The sequence below is a fragment of the Molothrus ater genome, chromosome 6 (assembly GCF_012460135.2).
Source record: "Molothrus ater isolate BHLD 08-10-18 breed brown headed cowbird chromosome 6, BPBGC_Mater_1.1, whole genome shotgun sequence".
NCBI lineage: Eukaryota > Metazoa > Chordata > Aves > Passeriformes > Icteridae > Molothrus > Molothrus ater.
In genome coordinates, this window is record NC_050483.2 from 612,230 (window position 1) to 637,659 (window position 25,430).

The following is a 25,430-nucleotide window of genomic DNA, read 5'->3' on the forward strand; positions in this document are numbered from 1 at the left end:
AGTGAACTCTCAGAGATGATGTCTGTGTGTGTGTGTTGGTGTGAGAATGGGTTGTAGAAACCTTAAACCACAACTAAAATAGTTACAATGAAATATTACCCTCCCTGTTTATAATGATAATGGCTATTAATTATTAATTTTGATACCCAAGGAATTTATTGAAAAGCCTTCTTACACCAGAAGTGGGGAAAGATGTGCAGATTGGTAGCACAGTCTCACACCTGCTCTTGTTACTGGTGGTCTGCTGTTCCAAACTAGACATGAGCAGTTGGGATTATCTGGGAAGAAGCACCATGGAAAGTTACTTGGCTGGAACCTCACATCTTGTTTTACCATGTGCAACAGCAGATGGAGAAATCTAGCAAAAAACCATTAATAGTGGAGGAGCCATGGTAGCAAACTGGTGAGACAGCTGGGGAGTTTGGGGGGTCAGATTTTACTCTTAGCTTGCTATTGATTTTTTAAATCAATGACCTTTTAAGATGGTAAAAATAATCACATTTTGTAACATGCACAGATTTGTGCCTTTGAAGTGTATTAAAAACACAAAACAATTCTAAAGAAAAAAACTAAAATTCCTTTAAAAATTCCTTAAAATTTGTGACTGCAACAGTGTCAGAGTAGATGGTTCTTTCCCCAGAGAAATAAAACAACTCTGAACATCCATACTCAAAGATCACTTGTACAGTTTCTAGTAACTTGAAATAATTTATGCTTGTGTGTATTTTTAATGAGTACAAGTACAAAGAAGTTTATTTCTGACATACAAGAGGAAAGTACAAATCCAGAACTCTTATGGTTCCCATTTGGCAGAAGGTTTGAAGGCAGGCACTGCATGAATTCCACAGCAGCATGAACTCCACAGGGACATGCAGGTTTGGTGCACAGAGAAGGATGCTCCTTGAAGACCTTGTTTATTGCACTTCTATCTAGTAGTGTGTGTTCAGGGTTCATACAAGCAAGATACTAAAACAAAAAAAATTCTAGAAATAACTAACTAAACTGGTGCTTTGGGCTTTAGATTTCATCTCCCAAAAGCAGCTCCTGAGCTGCCTCAGGCTCAGGCTTCCAACCTGCTTGGTCCTCCAGGCTTTCTAATTCTCTCTGCACTTCCTGGATGACACTGCTTTCCTCATAAGCAGAGAGGAGATCTTGAGGGATCAAGCTGAGAAAGGGCATCTCATCCATGATTAAGGGATCTTCTTTTTCAGTGTGCTGTGTTTCATTGGCAGACAGCTGGCACACAGATGTGGTGCTGTGGCTGTTGGGAAAAGGCACATCTGGTCACACAGTACATCATTTTGTGTTCTGCTGCCTGTGAAATTCTCCATTCCCGCCCCATAGGAAAACATGTTAAATGCACAATGAATCTACCCTAGCTGACTTCACAAGCACCTGATTCTTACACGCTTGACAGCTGGTGAGTTATAAATGTGATTTCCACATACAGAGATCCTAACAGCATAAATAGTTTGATCCTGGTAAACAAGAGCAGTGGCCCTCAAAACAACAGGTAACAAAAAAAGTCACTTGAATCTTCAAATTCAGATAGAAACTTCTGGACAGTTCAGCTATATTCACACCCCAATTAATTTCTGTTTCTGTATCCTCATCTGAAACGTTGTTCTTGCTAGACCTGACATTTGCTGACAGACCTTCCCTGAGGTTAATGGCACATTAACAACAGTTCTGGTGCTGATAGGATGGGATGGGATCAGCTCTGCTTGCTTCCTTAGGAGACATTTATGAAACAAAATGTTATCCAATTCCTTTTCAAGCATGATAAAACATAGAGTTGGACACAGAAGAGAGAAATATTAATCTGCATCTCTATCCCAGCTATGATGCCTTGTTAGAGTTAATATGATGCTGGAAAGTGTAGGAGAAAACTTGGAGTGTTTATTTCATAGAAAACATTGGTTTTGTAAAAATGCTTTTAGCAAAACTTAAATGATCTCACTTTCTCCCAGTGAAATTGCTGACAATACAAATAACTCCTTTAAAAGAAATAATAAAAGCATGACCCATGAAAAGTTTGTATTAAAATTCCTTTAACATATCTTACATTCTAAAACAAGCAAAAATCTGACAGAAACCCAGTGTCACATAGAGTTGGTGGACAGGGACTGTATGCAGAGAATGAAATTGGAATGATGCATTTCAACATTGCTAGATGCTAGCACTGACTGATTAAAAAGCAGTACCAGCCTCATTAATTCACACACTTAATTTACACTGGATTCACGTGTTGCCAAACTCAATTGGGCACATCTGTGTGGGACAAAGCAAAAGGTGCCAATGCTGCCGATGAGAAAAACTGTCAAAACCTTTTCTAGTGAGGCAGAACGTGAGAGTTCTGTAGCTATGAGCACAGCATCAGAGCCCTCCCAAGCCCAGGCCGGTCCCAGGCCCAGCTTTGGTGCTCACCTGTGCTGCTGGCAGCTCAGGCCCCCTGCACAGGGACACAGCTCCAGCACTCCATCGGGCTCCAGGTCCCAGGTGATGAGGTTGAGAAGTCTGTTGGAAGGATCATGGCAGGGCTCACCCTCCTCAGGTAAGGGTGTGCACACAGGAAACAGAAGCTCTGCAGGCCAAGGGAAAGGCGTTTTAGGAGAAGTCTTTCGCTGTCTGCTAAACTGGGGTGACCCCATGTTTAATTCTGTATGCAAGATATAAAAAGAGGCTCGACCTCTTTTCAAGCTCCCTTATGTGTGTGACAGGGAGCCATGAGCATGTTTTTTCCACTAGGTGGGAGTAAGACATTTGAAGTTCATCCTTAATGAGCAAGATCAGCCTGACTCAGAGACTGCTCTCAAGGCAGCACAGCATCCCTGGGAGATCCCAAACTCTTCTAATCCTAAGAAAACGAACATTACAGGGAATCCTCTGCAATGAGGAGCATTAATGGTTTGAAATCTGAACAGACACATACCTCTCTATCTTAAACCCTGTTATTTTTTTCTATTTCTTTGAAGAGGCTGCAAATACAGAGCAATTGTTCAGAAACTAATGAGCTTACAAGAACTACAACTCAGATATTTAATTTATTTTATCAATTCTGCTGTGGGCAAAGCTGTCTGATGGCATCTGGGGCTTGGCACCCTCGTTTCTACACAGGGCTGAATTTCAGCCAGTGTAAGACATTATTTAAAAAGGCTGTGTCCTTTGGGTTTCCTCATGTCAGTAACTCCCAATCTCAGTCTGGAATTCAGCTCTTCCAGATGTTTCTAGAAAAGCTACCTTCTTCCTGTTGTCTTCAGTCACCTCATATGGCAGGATGAAATATGAGAAGAATTCAAACTCCAAGTTTTTAAATCAGGTTTGGTCAAAAAACACATATGTGTGTGCATGCATAGACACATGTGCTTTAATCTACATGACCTATCAGTTCCCAGGTTCAAAACATTATATACTGAGCAGCAAATACTCCACAGTTTACTACAGTTTTATATAAAAATACACATCTTTATTAGGACAATCATTTGCAACTCTCCAGTGATGGAGAAAGGCCTCGAGGTTAGGCCTGACCTGAAAAACCCTAAAGCCCTGCTAAAGCAGAGAGCCATAGAGAATAAAAATTCATTGCTATTAATCAATAGCACTATTTTATGTTCTAACAAGAGTATTCTATCATTATTCATCAATGTTCTTACCTACTGAGATATATATATCTCTCAGTGTAGATATAAAATTTTCTTAATAACTATATATCTTGCTCCTTCCTAACCAAACTTACTTAGCATTGAAGGTCCACTGTGTAGTGCTCAAACATCAACATGGGGAAGCTGAGCAGATCCTCTTCACTTTTAAATGGTGCTGGAGCTTTCTCCTTTGTTTTCCTGGAATGCCCTGCAGCCTGATCCACCAGCAGCAGGCTGAGAGTGGGACAGACCCAGCCATCAGTACCAGGTCTGCTCTGGCTCACAGCAAGGGAAAAAGCTAGGGAATTATGGGAATTATGTACCTGGTGTAGGGAGCTGGCTGGAATTGTGTCCTGTCACTACTAAAGGAAGGTGAACTGTGACAAACGCAGTGAGGAGCTGATGGGTATAAAACAGCAGAAGAAACTGGACCCCAACCAAAGAGGACTGGAGATTGATTTCAGGCCCAAGACCTTCTCCTCTGTGCTCCCTTCTGTAAATCAACTTTCACATTCCCACATGGACTGAAAGCATGACCTGGGACGTCATTCCTGTGTGTCTCTTGGCTGCCTGGTCCCCACTGCATGGTGTGATGCCCTAGAAGGCTCACATGAAACTTGGGGTATGAAATGTGTCTGCAGCCTGATTCTGATGGGCTGCTTGCTGAGAGGAAGGAGAAGCCACTTTCAGCCAGCTCATTAATTCCTTCTGCACATTTGTAATCCTATCATTTTTGCTAATTGTGTGTAAATTTGACACAGAACTCCCCCTTAGAAATGTACATTTTTGTGCTTCTGCTGCTGGTTTCATCTCTAGTGTGCAACAGGCTTTGCTTTCACCAGCATGCACCCCACCAGGCTGTTTCTCACACCTGATTCTATCAAGGTTTCTAATGGAGTTAACCCAGTGCATTCCACAGGCCAAGGGAGAACAGCCTGCTGATTCCGTAAAGATTTAACCACTTCCCCTTTTCCCCACAGGGAAAAGTAAGGCACAATTCTTCCCAAGAATATTTCTGGGTTTCACGTTCTCTGAACCTCAGAGAAAGGGAAAACACAATTCTTATCACTTGCTGTGCCTGTGTTGTGCCACAGCAGAATGCAACGTGGAGATTGTTCACCCACAGTGACGGTGTTCTGTTCCATTGGCCTGTCAGGGCCAGGTGTGTGTGTGTGATTGGGGACTGTGGGTGACAGCCACGAGATTCTGGGCAGTGTGAGCAGGGTGAGTGCTTGGCAGATTCAGTTTAGATGTAATATAATGTAATATAGTATAGAATAATATAGTATAATAAAATAATTAATTAACCTTCTGATATCAATGGAGTCAGATGCATCATTCCCTCTCGCCCTTGTCGGGGTTGCCTGCAAATTTGATACCCCTAGGCTCAAAAGAGCCAAATACCAACACTCCTGCACTCTGAGCTGGGCAGGACAAAGCCCTGGGTACCTTTGTGGAAAGCACAGCAGGTGCCAGGGCTGCAGTCGTGCTGGCTCTCACAGATGGTGCCGTTCTCCCCTCTGGAAATGGATCTCCTGCAGTGGCCCCACACGCAGAGCTGCTCCCCACAGCACTCCACATCCCGAGAGCAGGGCTGCAAGGGAAGGGCAGGGCACACAACTGGCACTGCAGCACCCAGAGCAGGGCATCAGAGACAGAACTGGCACTGCAGCACCCAGAGCAGGGCATCAGGGACAGAACTGGCACTGCAGCACTCAGAGCAGGGCACCACACTCAGAACTGGGCACAGAACTGGCACTGCAGCACTCAGAGCAGGGCACCACACTCAGAACTGGGCACAGAACTGGCACTGCAGCACTCAGAGCAGGGCACCACACTCAGAACTGGGCACAGAACTGGTGCTGCAGCACTCAGAGCAGGGCACCACACTCAGAACTGGCACTGCAGCACTCAGAGCAGGGCACCACACACAGCCACACTCAGAACTGGGCCCTGGGCCTGAGCACAACAATGTCTACTTTAAATAAATGTCACATTCCCACTGTTTAGGTAGAACTGCTTCATTTCTCAACTGAAGAACACACGGAACTAGTGCCAGACAGGAACCTCCACAGCAGAGCAGCAGCACTCCATCCAGCCCGGCCTTGGGCACTGCCAGGGATCCAGGGGCAGCCCCAGCTGCTCTGGGCACCCTGTGCCAGGGCCTGCCCACCCTGCCAGGGAACAATTCCTGCCCAAAATCCCATCTAGCCCTGCTCTCTTTCAATGTAAAGCCATTGTCCCTTATTCTGTCACTACATGCACTTGCAGGATGACCCTCTCCAGCTCTCCTGCAGCCCCTTTAGGCACTGAAATGCTGCTCTAAGCCCTCCCTGGTCTCCTCTCTTCTGCAATCGAGGGAAACAAAAAATTAATAAATGAAACGTCATCAGTGGAGAACATTACTGATTTTTTTCCATTGTCAAATGCAGTCAGGAACTAAACAAAATTTTCAGAAGGATTGTTCTTAAAGAGCAAAGCAAATAACAAGTCTTACTAAAGTCTGTTTTTTAGTTGTAATAAGAACCAGACCTCATTGGTAACCAATAGTCTTTGAAAAAACTCTCAGAAAAAAAATCTCTTTGTGAATTTCTAGCTAGAGGTTGCTTTGTATGACCATTGCCCAAGTGTTTGAACTACACACACCTAAGGAATCAACCCAGTAAAAGCCGTGTGTGTCACTTTGTTTCCTTTTTTAGGTAGTTTGGTTAACAATCTTAAATAGTCCTAGCAGGTCAGCACTTCAGCAGCTTTTTCCTGTCTGTGTAAAGCCCTGTCTGGCAGCCATACAAAACCTGTATTTCGTTTCCAGTGGATCCCACAGGCAATGCTGAGCACAGGGCAAGGAGCAGGACTGCACTGGCACTACTGACACCTGATCATTGAAGAGGAAAATGCTCTGTAGCTGTCCAGCTCCTAGGGCAGGGAACTGATCCCACCTCCTTCAGCCTGAGCTCTACAACACAAGATCCAGTGTTAACTTTCTTTAGCCTGCAAGTGCTCTGCTGAGAACTGAAAAGGTGGGGAGGGGGGTGGGTGTTGGGCCATCGCAATCTTGATTTTTAATTACTCCCTGTTAACACGAAAATTTATTTTACCCTCATGCAGAAAGCTTTGCAGCTTCTTTTCTGTCAATTTTGACTGGCTGACATTAGCAACAATAACTCACTGAGTTTCTAAAGATCACATGAAATCCCATCTCACTCAGCACTTACTGTGTGCTGGGGCTTGCAGAGCTGGCATTTGTATTCCAAGGCGGAGAACTGGCAATATTTCCCTGGTTCACAGTCTTCATCAATGATACACTCCTGGAGGAAAGGATAAAAGAGTGATTTACCAAAATTCATTCTCCTTTAAAAACCAAAAGTTCTTCATTGATTATATTTCTTATTTGGGAACCAAGACAAAAAGCTTGCTGGGGTTCTTTGTTCAATCACAGCTCTGCAAGAGACCAGTGCCCTCTCCCTGGCTCATCTAAATCCTCTGGCCTCAAATTTCACCTCCTAAGCCCGTGGCAGTGAGGAGAACACAGTGAGAGTGATATATTTTTGCACCCTCATGTCTGGTTCACAGGGAGGGGATGTTTTCCCATCTAATGGTTATCTCTTAAAAATTGTGTGATTAACCCTCTTCTCTAAATATTTTTTTCCTCCAGGCTGGAAACAATTTAGTCAACAGAAGAATAACTCATAGCACTGTTCTGAGTCACCTGTTTGTGACCTGCCCAGCACTGGTTTGTACCATTGTTAGTGGAAAAGAAAAAGGAAAAAAAGGAAAAGGAAAAGGGATTACACAAAAATGCCTGAATTCTCTGAATTAAGCACTTGACTGCTCTTTGGCAGACACTAATCTCACTTGCTGGAGCAAATCACCTGGGCAACCTCTACTGAAAGTTCCCACTAAGCTTCTCCTTTTCCTCAGATCTCCTCCAGATTCAGCCTTTTGGGGGTTCTTGCCCTGGGTGAGGCAAGGCTGCTCTGCAGGAACCAGCCTTGTCTAAGTTACCCATTCTGGCCACTCAGATGGTTTCCAACAGTTTATTGTGTTCATTTTGTGCAAATTCACAGAATCACTGGGTTGGGAGAGACCTTCAAGATCATCCAGTCCAACCCAGCCCCAAGAGCTCAGCTCAACCCTGGCACCCAGTGCCACATCCAGGCTTTGTTAAACACACCCAGGGATGGAGTGTGGGTGCCCACTTCCCTGGGCAGCCATTCCAGAACTTTCTCACCCTTTCTGCAAAAACTTTTTCCTAATATCCAACCTGTATTTCCCTTGGTGCAGCTTGAGACTGTTTGATTACTCAGAACACAGAAGAGAAGCTAAACACAGTCTGGGGCCTGATTCTTTTCAAGTCCACAACTTAACATTTAAGTTTATGTGTTTATAATTCAGAAGAAGTCATTTTGGCTGTTTTAAGGAATTACTATCACCAGACCTAGGCTGCTATAAATTATTGCAATGTTTTTCTGCTTCATCTATCTGCTTCACTATCCCAGTACTGTGTGTGGGGTTTTTTTCTTTTTTTTTTTTCTTTTCTGTTGCTACATAATCAGATGGATCAAAATCCAAATATCTAAATGCTAGGCAGTATGTTGGAGGTTTTGTGCTCCAAGTGAGCAGCCAGCCTCCTCTCTTCAGGAGCTATGCTCTTCCAGGCCAACTTTGTAGCTTTGTCAGCTGCTTTTATGAATGCCCTGTATAAACCATACCCAGAACAGACTATTTCACTCCTGTTCCATCCCCTTCAGGCAAACAGCCAGGTCTTGCTGCAGTCAGGTTTTCCAGCTGTCCTTCTCCACAAAGGAGAAACCTTGTCATGATTGCTCTAAGCTCATGGAATAACTCTAGCTCTAAAACCACCTAACACCAAAGCTGCAATTCTCCAGTTGCTGCTTCCTCCTGAATTAATGAGTCCCACACCAAAAAACTTTTTCCTCTTACTGAATTGTGTCCCACCAGATCAGACATTCAGTTTTATGAGAGTTTCCAGTCAGGGAAAAAAAAATCCCTTTGTGTTTTTCTTTCCTGGCATGGCAAAGGCTTCCCTTCATATGAGCTCTGTGGAATTGTGTGCCACACTCCACACCAATTTACCTCCCCCAGACACCCACAGTTAATGCAGAACTCAGGACATGCAGATGTGTAACCATGTATTTTTAAAATTAATCATTTTTCCTTATTTAATCAGGCAACAGACCTTTTCTGATTCAGCTACCTTTAGATAGAAAAATTGCTGGACAAGGAGCAAATCTGAACACCTTCATCAGCTGCAGCAGATTCTGAACAATCCATTTTTTCCTGGAACTTCAAAACTAAATTATCTCTCAGAATATTTGGTCAAGAGCTTGGGTAAACTGAGGAGAAGGAGTGCTGGCCTCTGATGTACAGCAGAGCATACAGGCTGGGCAGATAACTTACAGACAGGATTAGGCACACTGACAGTGATGTACACCTCTCTGAAATCCCTTTTGGTGTAGTAACAGTTAATGCTGTGGCAAAGGAAGAGGCTGTTTGGGAGTAATACAGAGTGAAAGCAGCACTGCCTATTTATTAATGGGTGTACTGGGAGCCACCAACAACAGAGGCCAGGATGGAGAATCCCATGCCATATACCTGCAAGGACACACTCAGCATCCTGTGGACTCTTATTATAATACTGTGCTCTGCAATGAATGTCCTGCAGCACCTGGAAGCTATTTGGGCATTAGGATCTGTTCCAAAACCAACAGGGAAAAAAAAAACAAAAAAAAAAACCAACAGAAAAATTGAAAATAATTGAAAAGGTTCCTAAGTCTGCTGAAACAACTGCTGCTGAAAGAAATGTCAGGTTTCTTCTCTTTGGTAGATTATGTCAAAGATTATTGCTTTCCTAAAGAATTATTAGTGTCCATTTTATTTGAAGACACAGCAGTGAGTGATGTTGGTGACAGCTGAACATGGCAGCTCCCAGACACAGGGGCAGCTGGGGCAGGTCTGACTGTGCAGGCCAGAGCTGGGGGGACAAGCTTGGACAGGAGCACTTCCCCCAGGCCTTTGCACCCCGTGGAAAGGCACAGAAGAGGAGTTTCCTCTCTGTGTGATGTGCCAGCCTGCAGCCCACAGCATGCACTGGGCTGGAAGGGGCTGCAGGCAGCTCTGCACAATGGGCTCTGTGAAAAACGCCAATCAATTGTTTTTAAAAGTTTAATAGTAATGAAATGGTTATAAAAATAGCAATATAATTAGAGTGATAATAATTTGGACAATTTGGATTAGGACAATATGAGACAATAAAAACAAGGAGTTATGGACAGTCCGGGTACCTTTTCTGGGCAAAATAAGCCCGAAAAAGGACCCACATTAACAAAGGATTAACCCTTAAAAGCAACAGCCTGTTGCATATTCATACACCTCATCCATGATGCATGAATTCCATTCAAATACAGGATTCTGTCTGGGCAGTGTCAACTTCTTCCTCTGAATCCTGACAGCACAATCCTGCCCAAGCGAAGCAGGAAGAAGTTCATTTCTCCTGATAATGGAGCAATAAATTCTCTTTCTCTGAAAGATTCAGGTGTCCTGTGGCTGCTATCTCACTGTGAGTCCTTTCTTTAGAAAGAGTATCTTACATAGCATAGATTCTATTTTAACATTGTGTTATAACCTAAAACTGTATTTACCACACTACTTAAGAGAATTAATACAGCATCACTTTCTAACATAACACATATAATGTTCATTTTAATATTTGCCAAAAGCCAATCATAAAATAGGCATTTTTCACAGGCTGGAAGGGGCTGTAGGCAGCTCTGCAGAATGGGCTGGCTGCTGCACTGCACCCAGCCCAGCCCAGCCCAGCCCAGGGTGGGCCACGTCACCTCTGCCCATACCAGGGAGGAGAAACAGGGACAAGCCAAGAATTTCTCATTTCAAGTCATGAAAGCAGAACAACAAGCCAGAGTTAACCAGCTTTCATACAGAAACCCACTGTCTTTGGCAGTGCTCATCTGGTTTCTGTGCCTCACTGTGGCAACACTTTTAATGCTGTTTTGCTGGTGATATAGTATGTCCTGAAATAACACTTATTTTGCTTTCATATTTTTCCCCTTAATCCTTAATTAAAACCCTAATTGTAGACTAAAAAATATTCTGATGATGACTAATCTTCAAGATGGACTCATTGATTTTAAATTCACAACTGGCATTTGATTTATTCATTCCCTCTCCCCACTCACACTCACCCTCCCTCCACATTCTCAGAAAGGTCTTCAAAGGTAACTTTAAACAAAACTCTTCACTACTCAGATCTTCAGCCAATATTTGTCTGGGAGTGAGTCTTTCTCTCCTGGGATCTTTACTCTTCTGTTTAGAACCCAAGGAAGCAGAGGAAGGCACAGCCATGACAATATACAACATTTCTGTGGCTCTCTGGCACAGGAACGGTGAGATTCAAGCAAGAGAACCCCTTTTCCCCTCCCTGTGTAATCTACATGGCTCAGTTTGCTGGCTTATTGTGATCCAGGTAGAGTTTGTGCCTATAAACTCCTGCAGGAGCTGAGGGGAGAGGCAGGATTGTTCTCTGCGCAGCTGGTAAGCCAAAACAGCCCTTCCAAAGTGTTCATTCCCAAACCTCTGTGCACTTCAGATGCTCGAGCCATGAAGTGTGGAGGCAAAAGCAATGATTTTGGAGAGGTGAGGAAGTTCTGCCAGCAGAAACACAGCACAGGAAAGAGTTCCACACAACTGGTGTGACAATCAGAAAATGAGTTTTAGTAATAACCTTGGAAATGCATGGGAGCACCTCTCACTGCATTTTGGGACAACTGCCCTCCAAAAGCTTCTCTGAACAAAAGCCCCTTTACATGTTAATTAAAAACTCCTCATACAAAGCAATTCCCTTCTCAAAAACCTGTAACTCTGGTAAAACTCAGTGTTAGTCTCCATAAACCACAGGCAGAGATCCTTCCCAAACAGTGCCAGAGCTCACCCAGCTGCACCCGTGAGACAGCAACAGCTCCAGCCATGCTCACACTGGAACTGACCTCTCTCAGCAGTGAGTCCTTCTAAGAGTTAACATTTCTGTGTTTACCAATCCCCTTCTAGGTTTTGTTTCAATTTCTGCAAGTTGTTTCACGCAGGGCTGCTCTCCATTACTGCAGCAGATGGCAAAAACTGCTGAGTAGTAGGGAAAAAAAAGAAGCATAAAACCTGTTTTATATCCTACATGTATTTACAAAAAAAAAAAAAAAAAAAGGCAGAATTACATAGAATGGAATATTGTTTTATGGAAACTACTACCTAAATTTGAAATGCAGTAGCATTCCAGTTCCTAATCTCTCCGTTGTCTAGACAGTGCATGCAATGCATTTGGTTTTTAATGAGATATGGATTAATTTGCCTTGAAATACCTCAGAACCTCTGTAATACTTTCCAGCAGCACAAGTCTCTCACTGCTGTCCTGCCAAGCACACAACACTCGTAAAATCAGGAACTTCTGTTAAAAAGAGACGTCCTAAAAAGAGCAGACATGAGCTGAGAGCTGTGCTGGGGGTCAGTGCTGTGGGGAACGCCAGCTCTTTGGGTGGCTGCTCAACAGGAATGTGGCTGCTGAGCTCAGAACCAATAAACAACACAAAACAAGTCCCCAGGCTTTGTCTTGAACTTCTCCATAGAGCTAATCCCATCCGATTCCTTCTCCCCCATTTCCCAGAAACATTTTATTTGGGAAAACTTCATTTCTGGTTCTCCACAAGACACAATATAAATGGAGGCAAAATATGTCTACATGACATAACTGAAAGTGGCCTGAGCTTGGCTTTAGGTACCCAAAGCAACACAGGTGTGTTAGCCTTAACATGGTGTCAAAAAGGGAATTATTGAGGCAGGCTGTGATCCCCAATAAACTGCTCACCACCAGTGCAAGAACTGCATCCCTCCCTACACCACCTGTTTATTCCCCCCACACAAACAGTGATCTTGGCACTGGTCAGACCCTCGTGCAGTTAATGCTCAAAGTCAAAAGAGGAAATAAATAAAATATAATCTTATCCATGGCTTCAAGGAACCGACTTCAATGAAAGAAGAAACTACACCCAAAAAAACCCAAATAAACAAAATAAAAAAAAAATCCTGTCAAATGCCTCAGAATAGTGAGAAAAATGGTGTCTAGGTGCTCTCTCAGACCATGCTCTGTTCACTCTTGGTCAAAATCTCTCTGTATGCCTTGTAATAATTTAATAGCAGGTCACTCTGCAGAAGCAGCCACTTCATTTTCTTCCCTCATCCTTCTTTCTCCTCAGAAAAAATAACCTGATCTTTTCAGGACTACAGCTTCTGCAAATGCTCCTGTGTAGGAAACACAGTGCCAAGTACTCATTTCAATCTGGTTTGCAGTGGTATCAAAGAGGACACATGAGAACTATTTTAATTTAGTAGAAAACCCCCATAAATTATATATCTGTCAGGTAATTAACTTAGTCTGGAAACCAAGAGCTATCTAACTAGGAAAGGAGAAAAGGACTGTGTCTGTGTGTGTGTGTGTGTATACATATTTATGTATATGTGAGGTCAAAATACTGATGCACATTTATAAATAAAGCTTTCCTAATGAGTTTGCAATTAATAGTCCTACCTGAGAAATGCATCTACCTGTGGATCTGTTGATGGGAGAACAACTCTTTGACCTTGGATAACCAGGAGAAATGTCTAAGCACTCATGCTCTGACAGACCATGGGTTTTACTCCAAATGTCCTGAGCTCCAGCAGCAGCTGTGGAGCCACTGAAGGGCTGTGCCACAAACCTGTCAAGTGCCAATTATTTGTGAGCAGCAGAGATCACACAGACACAGCTTGGAGGCAGTGATGCTCCCCAGGAGCTGGGTCTGACTGCAGGCTGCTCTTGTCTCTGCAATTGGCAGCTAAAAAGTTCCTGTGATTCACGACTCAACTATGGCAGTTTTGCAAATCTGTAAATGCAAAACAAGGCAGAGTAGCTGTACACAGCGAGGATGTGAAACAGCTGGAGGAAAAGAAAAGCCTTTGGAAACAAGAGTTCTGTACTTAATAGCCGCTGGCTAATCTTCACCACCAAATGAAGAGCAGCACACTGAGAGTAAGATGTTGACCTGTGCCCCATCCCTCACTGAACTGATTTCAAACCCTGGATCTTATGGGCTTTGTTCCTTTATAATATGCTTTTTTTGGTAGTCTACGGTTTCAACAGACTTATTAATGCTGTTAAAGGTGCCAGCCAAAGATAATAATACTGAACAGAAGTACATTGGTGAGGATCCACATTCAGTGGATTTTGCCCATGGCAGAGCTGACAGTGTAGGAGACTGCTTTTACTGTATAAGAAATGGAATAGTTTATTTTCCATGAGCTCTAGATGGAAGCAGAAGAGGTTTGAATTACAGCAACAGCATTGAAATAAATCATCTCCAGCATGCAAGGATTTTGGGAACACGAGATCCATGTCTGCCTAAGGATGAAATAGGTATTTGGGTCATAGGTGTGGACTCTTTGAAGCTTTGTCAAGACCTCCTCTTTGGGGCATTTGTTGGGATTACAAAAGAGCCTCTTTTATTTAATTAATCCCTTAATTTAATTTTCCATCTGAAATCATGTGCCTAGAGGATATTGACAACATGAGATGATGACTTTTCATGAATATTCACCCCATTTCCTAAACAAACACAAATGAGAAAGAAATGAAAAAGGGTCTTCAGCACACTCTTTTTGTCCTTCCAAAAGGAACATAAGAATACGAATGTACTGCAGATTTCCACCATGTATGAAGTCCAAGACAAACACCTACCAGGGGACCAAAACCTTCCCTTGCTGACAGATGTCAGATCTCTTGGACCCAGGAAAACCACTAGGGCTCCCCTTTGCCTGACACCACCATGTCCTAAGATACTGCTCCTCCCCCAGGCTTTCTAAGGGAAGAATTTTGAGGGATTCCTCATATGACAGAAATTCAGGAGCAGGCTCTGAGTCATTTCCACACAGAATAACAAATAAACAGACCCAGAATTCCCACCCCACCCTGTGTACCTTTAGTACAACCATGCTGCATTACAGTATGTGTGACTGGAAGGGAGAAGGGGATTTGTTCTGAGGGTGAGGATCAGGACAGGGGAGGGGGGCTCTCTGTGCAGGCTGCAGAGGTGAAGAACCACAGTGATGCAATCACCAGTGCAGTGTCCCTCAGTGCTATCAGTGACAGCCTCTCGCAGGCCAGCCAGACACCCACTCCACAAAAGAAGCCAAAATGCTCTTTGTGAATCACACGGGAGGAAGGACAAAGTTGAGACTCACTCAGCTGACACAGAAATGCATTTCTCGAGGCATTGCATTGCATTTCAAACCACCATTCTACAGAACTTCCTTCCTTCCTTCCTTCCTTCCTTCCTTCCTTCCTTCCTTCCTTCCTTCCTTCCTTCCTTCCTTCCTTCCTTCCTTCCTTCCTTCCTTCCTTCCTTCCTTCCTTCCTTCCTTCCTTCCTTCCTTCCTTCCTTCCTTCCTTCCTTCCTTCCTTCCTTCCTTCCTTCCTTCCTTCCTTCCTTCCTTCCTTCCTTCCTTCCTTCCTTCCTTCCTTCCTTCCTTCCTTCCTTCCTTCCTTCCTTCCTTCCTTCCTTCCATCCATCCATCCATGAAACACTACTAAACAGACACAACTTCAATTCACCATTTTCCTTCAATTTCCATGGTTTAGCTTAATAAACCATAGTGCAAAACACCATCAAGCTGGACTGGTAACATCTCACACCTCTTCCTGACTCTACACAAATGGAAATGCTGAGCAATCACTGATCACATTCATTCTCTCTCCTCCTACTCACTGGTATAAAACCAGTATCATTCTACAGATTTTGTAGAATCTAACCCTCCTCAAGTCCAGGCAAAGATTACTTTAGGCTCATCAGATATGGAACAATGTGTTATTGGGCCAACCTCCCAGCCACAGCAAATTCTGCCACCTTACCTATGAGAACACAGATGTAAACAGCTTTAACCCATTTATCTGCAACCTCTGCATCTATCTCAACCATTGCAAGATTATAACAGATGCAAATAAAAGATTTAAAAAATCAACCTCTGCAATACATCCAGTGCTCTAGCCTATATTTCCTAAAGCCTTAGCTACTGTTGTTACCCTTCCAGCTAAGGCTTCCTCCTTAATTAGATAACATGGTTTCAGCTAAAATCTCAAATAAGCAGCTGCTGGAGCCAATGGATTAAGTTACATAATCAAAACCAGTGGGAAAAAATTTCTCATTTGCCTTAAAGCTTTTCCTCTCATGGGTAATTTGCTACATGTGTATGGCAAGAGGAAAGAAACACAGCTGATGAACCTTCGATGAGGAAAATCCATACTATGATCTCTTAACAGATGTCCCTAGATCACAAAATTGCCACCAGCACACATAAAAGATTCACTCTTCTGGATGGATGTTACCAAAAAGAGAAGAGAACCCCAAACATTTCTCTTAGAATAAACAGGTTGATCTAGGAGAGGCAGAAAACAAAATCATTCATGGTGATTTGTTTTTATATCTCCCTATGACTTGGCCATGATCTATAAAATACAATTGCACAGCCTTGGATCCCCAAACTCAGCGTGCTGTGAGTGGGAAAACTGAACCAAGCCCAGGGAAAAGGCAAACAGGCTCCCTTTGACTCATGGCTTGCTGGCAGAGGAGTTGTGGCAACCAGCATGCCAACAAGGGAGAAGCAGGAACCTGCATCCCTCCCTGACACGGAAAGCTCCAGACAAGGCAGGATTTGTTCCCACAACCAACAGGAATGCTGAGAGCTTTAGAAGTGCATGGACACTGCTGGAGCACTGGCTGGATGAGAGAGTTTTGTACCCTTCAGGAGAACTCACTGGTTTACCAATCTTCTCTCACTAACCATGCCTGGAACATTGAATCAGCTCTAGGCACTGCCACTCTACTACAGTGACAGGTCATTTTTGGTGAGGAGACATTTATCACAAGAAGAGCTTTCTCTCCTCAGTATTTAGCTACTCAAAGGGTAACAGCCCAGGGAGGGAAAAACGCTGAGGTGACTCTTCAAACAACTTAATAAAAATATTCTTTTTCTTTGGAGTTTAGCTGGAATAGAATTATCACATTACAGCACATGAGGATCTGGAAAATTTCTTAACAATTCTAAATACAGGCACAGACTGGAATTGCTAATGAAGACTTTTGGAATATCTGTTAGTACTACATAGTTGTGTTTCCCTAACTCGACAGAAAACAAACAATTTAAACTAAACTAGACTAGCAGGAAATATGAGAGAAATCCTAGTCACTCTTTTACTATTTTTTTCATTATTAATCAAGGAAATTTACTAAAGTTATCTAAACTGCTTCAGACTCCCACTGATACAAACCAGAGCAGGATTTGATACCTTTATTTAGGAGTAACCCTTTTGCTGTTCCATCAGTTTGCTTGTCTGGAAATCTAAGCCACCACTTAAGAGGGGGGAAAAAGAAAACCCAAAAAAGATACTGATCTGTGTTCTCTGACATGGCTGGTTGTGTTTTCAGCCAGAACACCTGCCTGGCTTGCCCCTTAGCAAAAGGCACCTTGTTTCTCCTGCCCCTGGCAAGGTCTGGCAGCTGCTCCCACTTTTTGCTTTTTTGCCGACGGTCAGTGAGTCCCAGAGCTGAACTGAGCCTCACTGCTCACACTGTGGCCACTGCACCCTGCAGGGCTGCACAAGCCCCTGATGTCTGTGCTCTCTGTCCACTCTGTGTGCACCCACAGCTTCCCACACAGCCCTCTCAGGGAGAAAACCAGCTCAGGCTGGATCAAGCTCAGCAAACAAAGATGGGGACACTGGGGAGTGTGTTGGGCAGCTGGTAATTACAGGGATTTCCCACCTTCCTCCTCAGAGAAGTTTCTTTGTGCAGGATGAGACCTGACACTTGTATTTCAAACTCCTCCTGGCAGCTCTTTCCAGTCACTGAGGCTAACATTCAGACTGGTTTCTGGCCACAGCCTAGTGAACATCAGATGGCTGTCAAAACCACTGGGTTTAGACACTCTGTGACTGGCAATAAGGCCATCCTCTCATCCATGACCTAAATTAAATCCCTTAATAGCTTTTGCATCACTAAGGAGCATTTGCTGCTTATGGAGTTACCTATGAAGTCTCAGAGATATGCACACAGTCCATCACCCCCTTCATACAAGAAAAGTCCCTCTCTACAACAAGATTCACAGTCTGAAAACACTCCAGATTAATAAGAGCAACTCAGAATGTTAATTGAACAATTCTTCTCATCTTTAGCTAAATCCACTTTCCCTTTGCACCCTTCTCTACATCATTTTCTACTCTAACAAACACAGGCTACTTGTCCCCATGAACTATTCCCACTTGCCCCAAAGCTTCATATTCTACACTGCTGAGACCAAAACTGAAAAGGGAACCAAAAAAGGGGGTTCAGTAAAACATGAAGAATTGGCTGAGGATGTCTAACCATGCCTGTCTGAGGAGCCATGGCTCTCCAAAACAAGTCCAATTTGCCTTATCTGCTCCTCCTCCAAGGATCCCCAAAAGGGTGGGTGCTGTGCAGAACAGACCTGCACTGCCCAATGATTAATGGAGCAGAGCAGGCTGGACAGCTAACAGAAGAGCAGACTCAGAGTACCAGGAATCAAATTATTAAACATACAAAACCTACCAGATTTAGATATTACGTGATTTTTGGCTAGACAGAGACCTGGATTTCAACCCAGGAATGCACTCACAGTGTCTATTGATAGTTTAATGTTGTTGAGTGCAAGTCACCGGGGGTTAAAAGTTCTGTGAAAAAGGCAACAAAAAAATTGGACCCAAATATAAGATTGCCCAAAACAAGTGTCCTCCCTGAGATATTAGGGAGCAGAAGGCAACACCAAAATGCTGCATTTTCAAACTTCTGCCATGATTCCTCTCCTGCAGTGCTGCTGATTGCATGGAAAAAATGCAATTTCCACTCCATTGAGTCTTTCTTCTCAATTTCCAAAGCTTCCTTTCTACAGAGCACTGGAAGGAACTCCTCTCCCTGGAGCAGGATGAGCCTCAAAGAGAGCAGCTCCAGCACATGTGGCTGAGAATACGGTTGTGGCAGGGAACTGGGAGCTTGAAGAGCTGCAGCTCAACCATGTAAACCACTCTTTTTCTCTAGAAAAGGGGGAAATTGAACTGTTTTCTTTCTTTTTAGTACTTTCCTGCTAGAGTAAAGGTAAAGGCTGACAAAGGGTTTAAATGAGGCTGTTATAGAAGGGATATATGTATTCCTGTCTGTAGAGATGAACCAGAACCTGCCAGGTCAGCCTGGAAAAGCTGTTCCACAGTGACACCTCCCTGCCCAGAGCTCCAGGGGCGCCTTCACATGGAAATGGAGGCCTGGGCATCCCAGGGTCTCCTCCTAAGGACAGGCTGGTGTTTGAAATCCCTGAGAGAACAGCTGCTCTCTGTGTTTGCAGAAGGTGGCCCACAAGGAAACTTTGACCTGTGCTGTGTAACCAAAGAGGAGGCACAGCCCTGCCCTCAGCAGCCTCTGCCACCAGGGGCAAGCAAAAGGCAGGAATCTGTTCCACAGTGCCAAAGTGAAATGAGAAATGTGCTATATTCTTCCAGTTCCCTGCTTCACTCTCCCTAGACACCAGCATCATTAAAAATCTCTTTCAAAAGAGAGAATTGAAAGCTAACAGATATACTTCTACTAAAATTTGAAAAAAAAAAAACCAAAAAACAACTGCAAACAAACCCACAAAAACAACCTAGCTAAAAAGAGGCATTGCTTTTTTTATTATTTATCATATTACTAGAGAGAAGAAAAAAGCTCAGGTGCACTAGCTTTGAATTACAAGAGAGAGCTTATAATAGAAGAGAGAGTAAATTACTGCTCTGAATGGAAGTGAGAAGAAATGCAACTAATCTTTCTGTAGCAAACCTTACCAGTACCAGTTTTGCTTCCTCTTATTTTTCATCCTTGCTTTTCCTTGGTTAGGCTAATATATCACACCTGATACAGGCCTAGCCAACAAGCTAGAAAAGATTTTGATCTTCATAGGATAATGAGGAATGCTGTTACTTTTTGCTGTGCTCTGTGCTTGAACTTTTGACTGAAAATACTTTATTAATTTGCAAGCTACCCAATGCTCCCTGAAGAAACAAATTACAGAGTATTTGAGCCTTAAATCCAGGAACAAATGGATGTGAAGCCCTCCACAGACTTTATGCCCATCCAGCTACCTCTTGCCTGTGTTTGGCCTCTATAAAGACACAAGAGTGCTGGATTGAAGCCTGACATCCACAGGGGCGACTGCCAGCCCTCAGTGACATCTGAGAAAGTGAATGTGAGTCTGGGAATGCACTTGGGGCCTCCCAGAAATGCAGTGCCTCTGAGGAACTGGAGTGCACTGCCAGAAATGGCAACGAGCCCAACCCCACTAGTGGAGACTCCAAACAGCCCCAGCCACAAAAGCCCTGCCAGAGGAGCCACCACTAACAGAGAGCAGCCTGAGGGGAATGCTGCTGGGATGCAGAGCCAGGAAGAAACAGTCAGAAAGGAAAAGTCTGTGTGGGGAGGATTCTCCCTCGTGTTTCTGTCATATCTGCCCTTTATGTATGTGTGCATGCTTATGTACATTTATTTATATGCTCTGTTTGTGCGCGTATTGGTACCTGCTTCAGGAGGACAAGCACTGAGATTTAAAATGCAGGCACAATCTGTTTTCCATGGAGCTGCTTCTCCAGTGCTGGATTTCTCATTCCAGCTAGTAAGTGGATTTATTATTGCAATGCAGACACTTCTTTGCCTTCGTGTGAGGCTCTTGCGTCATCTCTCAAAGCCCAAAAATGTCACATGAAAAGCTTTCAGTGATTTCAGAGGCTTATAACTCAGCACAGAAAATAAATGTAAACTGGGGAGGGGTAGGGTTCCAGTTATCACAAATTACCGCAGTAATGAATGACACTGAGTTTAAATTTCAGAGCATGTGGTTTGTGACAGTGCTTGGAAAATTCTTCTTTCTACCAACCAAATTTGTAAAGAGCAGGAGCTGTGGGAATCCCCAACTTGTACAAGTTAAGGCTACAAACTGAGCCTGTGCAACCAGTGGAATGACACACTGGAATGTGGAGCCTGTGGCCTGGAGAGTGACCAGGACATGTCACAGTGTCTCACAAAACTTCAAGGATGAAAATCTGTGTACATAAAAGTGACCTAAGGGCCCAGTGCAATGTTTTCTGCAACTCATTTCCCAATACTTTTACCTTAAGTTTACAGACCTAAGCAACAGTGCCTTTTCATTTGGACAAAATCTTTCTTCTGCTTCACAGATCTCTCCACAGCACCACTCCTTCCCTTGCTGTAACCTAAATCTTCCAATTCTTAATTGCATTACTCCTACAATATTTCTTTGTGCTTGTAATAGCAAAAGTGATTCATATTCCCCCTTCATGTCTAAAGTTTGCAAGCATTTTCAGATTTGCTCCTTTTAGGCACCTCTTAGTCACATTAATTTCACTCTCTCCTTAAACAAGGACCAAGTACATCTGGAGGCTGCTTTTCCTCCAAGTTGGCAACCTCTAAATAAGGTGTTTGTAGCCTGGGCATGCTGAAAGTTCAGAATGAGTGCGAGGGGGGAAAGGAGCATGAACAGCTCTGCTCCAGCAGCCTGCAGGGGGCTGTTCATGGGGGTGCTGGGGAACAGGGGGTGCAGGATGGCGGCGAGGAGGAGCTGGCAGCACCAGCTCTGCGCTGAGGCTGCCACCACCAAATCAGACAAAAATCTGCATTCAGCCCTCACATCCTTCAGCTGGAGCTCTGAGAGCACTGGGAGAGCTCTGGATGCAGCACTGGCTTGGTCAGTGAGGCAAACTTCCCAGATGGAAAATGCAGCTGTACCTTGATATATGAAGCTTATAAGGAACTGTGTATGAAACCTGGAGAAAGTTCATTTAGAAATAATTTTTACAGCTGTGAGAATAATTAGCCACCACAGGCAAGCCAAATACATGATGAAAATCACTAGTGTTGTGTTGCAGTGCTAAGAAGGTTAAAAAGTTTGCCTTTGTACACTGGGTTTCAAGATGATGATCACATTTGCTTGGAAAAAAAAACTGGATTGTCTTCATTACTTATTAAAAAGCGCTGTGTAGGATGCTAACACTTTGTATAGAATCAGCCGCAGTTTAGAATAGTTAAAATTTATTTTATACCTTGAGTTTTCACTTAAGCTACAAGCTTTGCAAAATAGTAAAAAGAAAAAAAGTAAAGTTGCTTGTGTGTGCTATATTTTGCTACTTGCCATTTTCAAGCTTAAATAGCAGTATAAAAACATGAGCCTGCAAGAGGGAAAACTTTAGAAAAGAGGCACTAATTTCAGGTTCTATATCCATTAAAAATCGGAACTAATGACATAATTTTTCCATAATTATATTTATATAATGATTTCCATAATTATATTTATAAAATAGTTACAGAGCTGCTTCTGTGAAAGAACTGGAGGTAAGTTCTTCTAAAAAAAGCCAGGGTATGTTGAAGTAAATCAAATCACAAACTATTAGTTAGATGAAGCCAACTCTCAGAGGAAACCTGGCAAGCCCAATCTTAGTAAGACCACAAAAAATAATCCATTTTGATAAGACTATAACCAAAGAAAACTCAATTTTTTAAAGCAGTGCTATGTGCTGAATTTCTCATGTGACTACTGATGTTTAACAAATGTACTTGTGCTTGCAAGACTCATTAGTGATCTTTTAAACTCCTTTGAGAGTCCTTAAACAACCATATTTTGAGGGGAGGGGGATTTATTGTCCCATGTCTCTCCCTTCTCTTCAAAGTGGCATTTCAGAACCAGTTGTCCATCACTTGTTAGGCTTGAAAAGCAAAGAGAGCCATATGTTGTTCCAAAGATTCCTCATAAATGATTGATTTGGGGTTATTTATTTTCAACTGTTTAAATCTAGGAAGCATTTTTTTAATGGAAGACAAGATCACTGTTATACTAAGGATTTATCCACACTCACTGGAAAGGGCAGTGTAACTACCTTTGCTATTTAACATTTACATTTGACAGACAAATAGTCAAACATGTCTATGAACCCCAACACTGGAACTCTGTTTCCAAGTCATAATAGTCTTAAGTTAAACTAATTAAAAAACACAGACGTTTTTGACTGCTTACCCCAATGGTTTTGTGTTTCAAAACATTCCAAAATTTTGTTAGGTGAACTCTCTCACAGTCTTCTGAACAAGGAACCCAAAGTTTTTGTTTGATTTTCAAAAAGAAAGAAACGTGCTCACTCACATGATTCCTTTTGTTTTCTCCATCTCTTATGGATGTAATAACTGTCTCAGAAAAAACTGTTGATCCAGTTTTGTTATCTGTAACCTGATACCAGAAAAGAACAAAATATCAAACTACAGTTTTTATTAGTCCTTTGTTACTCTCAGCCCTACATCCTGCAATCATTAACCCACTCCCACCCCCTCTTTTTTTCCTATTTTGCTGTCACTCTTAATAAACCATAATCAGAAGGGAAAAGTAGATGACAGAGCTACCTCCCTGTCTATTTAAAATGACACTGTAAAGGAACCAACTGAGCAGGAGATGGTTGGGTTTTCCTTCCCCATGTAATAGCTGTAGCTGTGTTCTATTTTTAGCAGGCCCTTTTTCAAAATAAATTGTTATTTCACACTAACCTTTCGTGACAGGTGTCCTTAACACCGTGACTAGTCAAGCACAGAAGATACAATCAAACCCCAAAGTAATTATCATCAGGAAAATTGACACTCCAAATTATTTTGTGAATAAATGTGTAAAACTGGGCTGGAGGAGGAGGGAGGTTTGAAGAAAACCTGCTTAAGAATGGAGAGCTCACCATATACAAGTTTTCTCATACCTTATCAATTTCTTGATGGGTCTGAACAGTTCTGTTGCCCACTCTGGTTTCCGTGTTGGACTCGTTATGGTAGTTGGGAGGTAAGTCCTCAAAGCTGACTTCTGACAGCTTTTTTGCCCCTTCCTCTTCAGCTTCCATCTGCCAAATTAAAAAAACATAACATAACAACTGAAAGTTAGCAAAAATGTCACAAAAGAGGCCGAGCCATGCTTCCTGCGCAGGCCCCAGGGACAGACACTACCTGCTCCAGACACTGCCTGCAGCTGCTCTTTTCAGGGGCCAGAAAAACAGGGCTGAGCTAAACCCTTCAGCTCTGGGCTGGTGAAGCCAAAGTCAGTCCCTGTGAGGGGGAAAAAGTGTGGAGGCCACTGGCAATTTGGTATCTGCACAGGCTGGTGTCAGTGGAGATCCCAGCTTTCTGCTCTTCACAGAAAACCGCTGAAAACTCCAAGCAGACTTTCCATTCTGACAAAGAAGAGAAGAGAGAGAAACAAAAGCCCCTTGAAGTCAACCCTGTAGATGAGGGTGCACACATCCAGAATTTAATTCTCTGTTTCAGTTCCTACTGTCTTTGTGGGATGAAGGGTGTGAATCTTGTAAACACACAAGAATAAATCTGTCCTTTTATTTGCAACTGCTGTAACAGAGCTGGGAGGCCAAAAGTTCAACCAGGATGAACAACAGGATTTTCCCCAAGACAAAATCTCTCCTTTTGGTGTGTCTGTTTATTTCAAATAACAGCTGCAAATCTTTCTAAGTGCAAACCATTTATCTCCTTAGACTCTGCTCAAACAATTCACACTTTGCACTGCATCCAGGCAGCAATCCAGAGCTGACTACAGAAAAACAGACAGAAATTCTGATTACACCCTTAAGCATCTTTGCAGCATTGTAAAGAATGGTTTGCCTCAATGTATTTGCAGTCTAAATGAAGTGGATAACAGTGGTAGATTTCAGAAACCATCCAGAGGACAGCAAAAGACCAGAAATTAATTTAATTATAGTAAACCAAGGTCTGTTTCTGCAGCAGGTTGTCAGTAACAGGTGTTTGCAGACTAAGTATTTTTGAATGAGAGGAAAAGAGAACTTGAAAGGAAGATTCTTAACAGGTGGGGAATGAAAAGCCCACAGGAAAGGTGAGTAGAGGGACAAGGTGTTTTGACAACCATATGAGACACTGGTTTGGGGTCTGGTCTCAATTTCTGGCTCTGAAACAGATCCTGGGCAATTCTGGGCCAGCAATTTCAGATCAAGACACGCAATTACACCACAGGCAAGCTGCTCCTCCACGCATTTCCAGGACACTTACAGCCCCGAATGCTGGCTCGGGATACCCTGGTGCTCCTTAGCTCCCGCGGCACAAAGACCATCCCGTAACTCTTCCCTCCGCTCCTCCCCTCCGTCACTTCGGCTCCAGCGGGACCATGGCCCGCACCTCTGCCCACCGGCCCGGCCCATCGCATCCCATTACCCCATCCCATTACCCCACCCCATCCCGGGATGAGACCGGGCGAGCCCCGAGGGCCGGCGGGCACCGGGCCGGGGAGCCCGCGCTGCCCGCAGCCGCTCCCTCGGGGCCGCCCCGGGGATGCTGCCCGGCCGGGGAGCTGCGGGAGGAGGGAGCCCCCGGCGCCCCTCACCTCCTGCACGGCGTTGCGCAGCTTGTGCTGCGTGTCCTCCATCAGCGCCTCCACCTCCCGCAGCATCTCGCCCAGGCTGGCCGCCCGCCGCCGCCCGCCGCCCGCCGCGGGCCCGCACAGCGCGGCCACCAGCGCGGCCACCAGCGCCCAGCGCCGCATCGCAATGGCCCTCGGCTCCCCGCTGGCCCTGCTGGCCCTCCGCTGGCCCTCGGCTGACCCTCGGCTGCCCCCGCTGTCCCTGGGCTCCCCCGC

General features: G+C 43.8%; 1 protein-coding gene across 1 annotated transcript; it reads right to left on the minus strand.

Moving 5' to 3' along the window:
- Positions 1-688: 688 nt before the first annotated feature.
- Positions 689-25,430, minus strand: DKK3 (dickkopf WNT signaling pathway inhibitor 3). The gene is made up of 7 exons (XM_036383347.2): positions 25,179-25,430; positions 23,539-23,676; positions 22,944-23,027; positions 6,857-6,949; positions 5,091-5,235; positions 2,428-2,584; positions 689-1,261 (listed from the first exon to the last, which is right to left on the minus strand). The coding sequence occupies exons 1-7, from the start codon at positions 25,335-25,337 to the stop codon at positions 1,018-1,020; spliced, it is 1,020 nt and encodes a 339-aa protein (XP_036239240.1). The 5' UTR covers positions 25,338-25,430; the 3' UTR covers positions 689-1,017.

Coding starts and splice junctions, on each gene's coding strand:
- DKK3 (XM_036383347.2), bottom strand. CDS start 25,337: ATGCGGCGCTGGGCGCTGGTGGCCGCGCTGGTGGCCGCGCTGTGCGGG. Junction 23,028..23,538: donor CCCATCAAGAAATTGATAAG/GTATGAGAAAAC, acceptor TTCTGGTATCAG/GTTACAGATAACAAAACTGG. Junction 1,262..2,427: donor CTGAGCTGCCAGCAGCACAG/GTGAGCACCAAA, acceptor TTTTCCCAACAG/CCACAGCACCACATCTGTGT.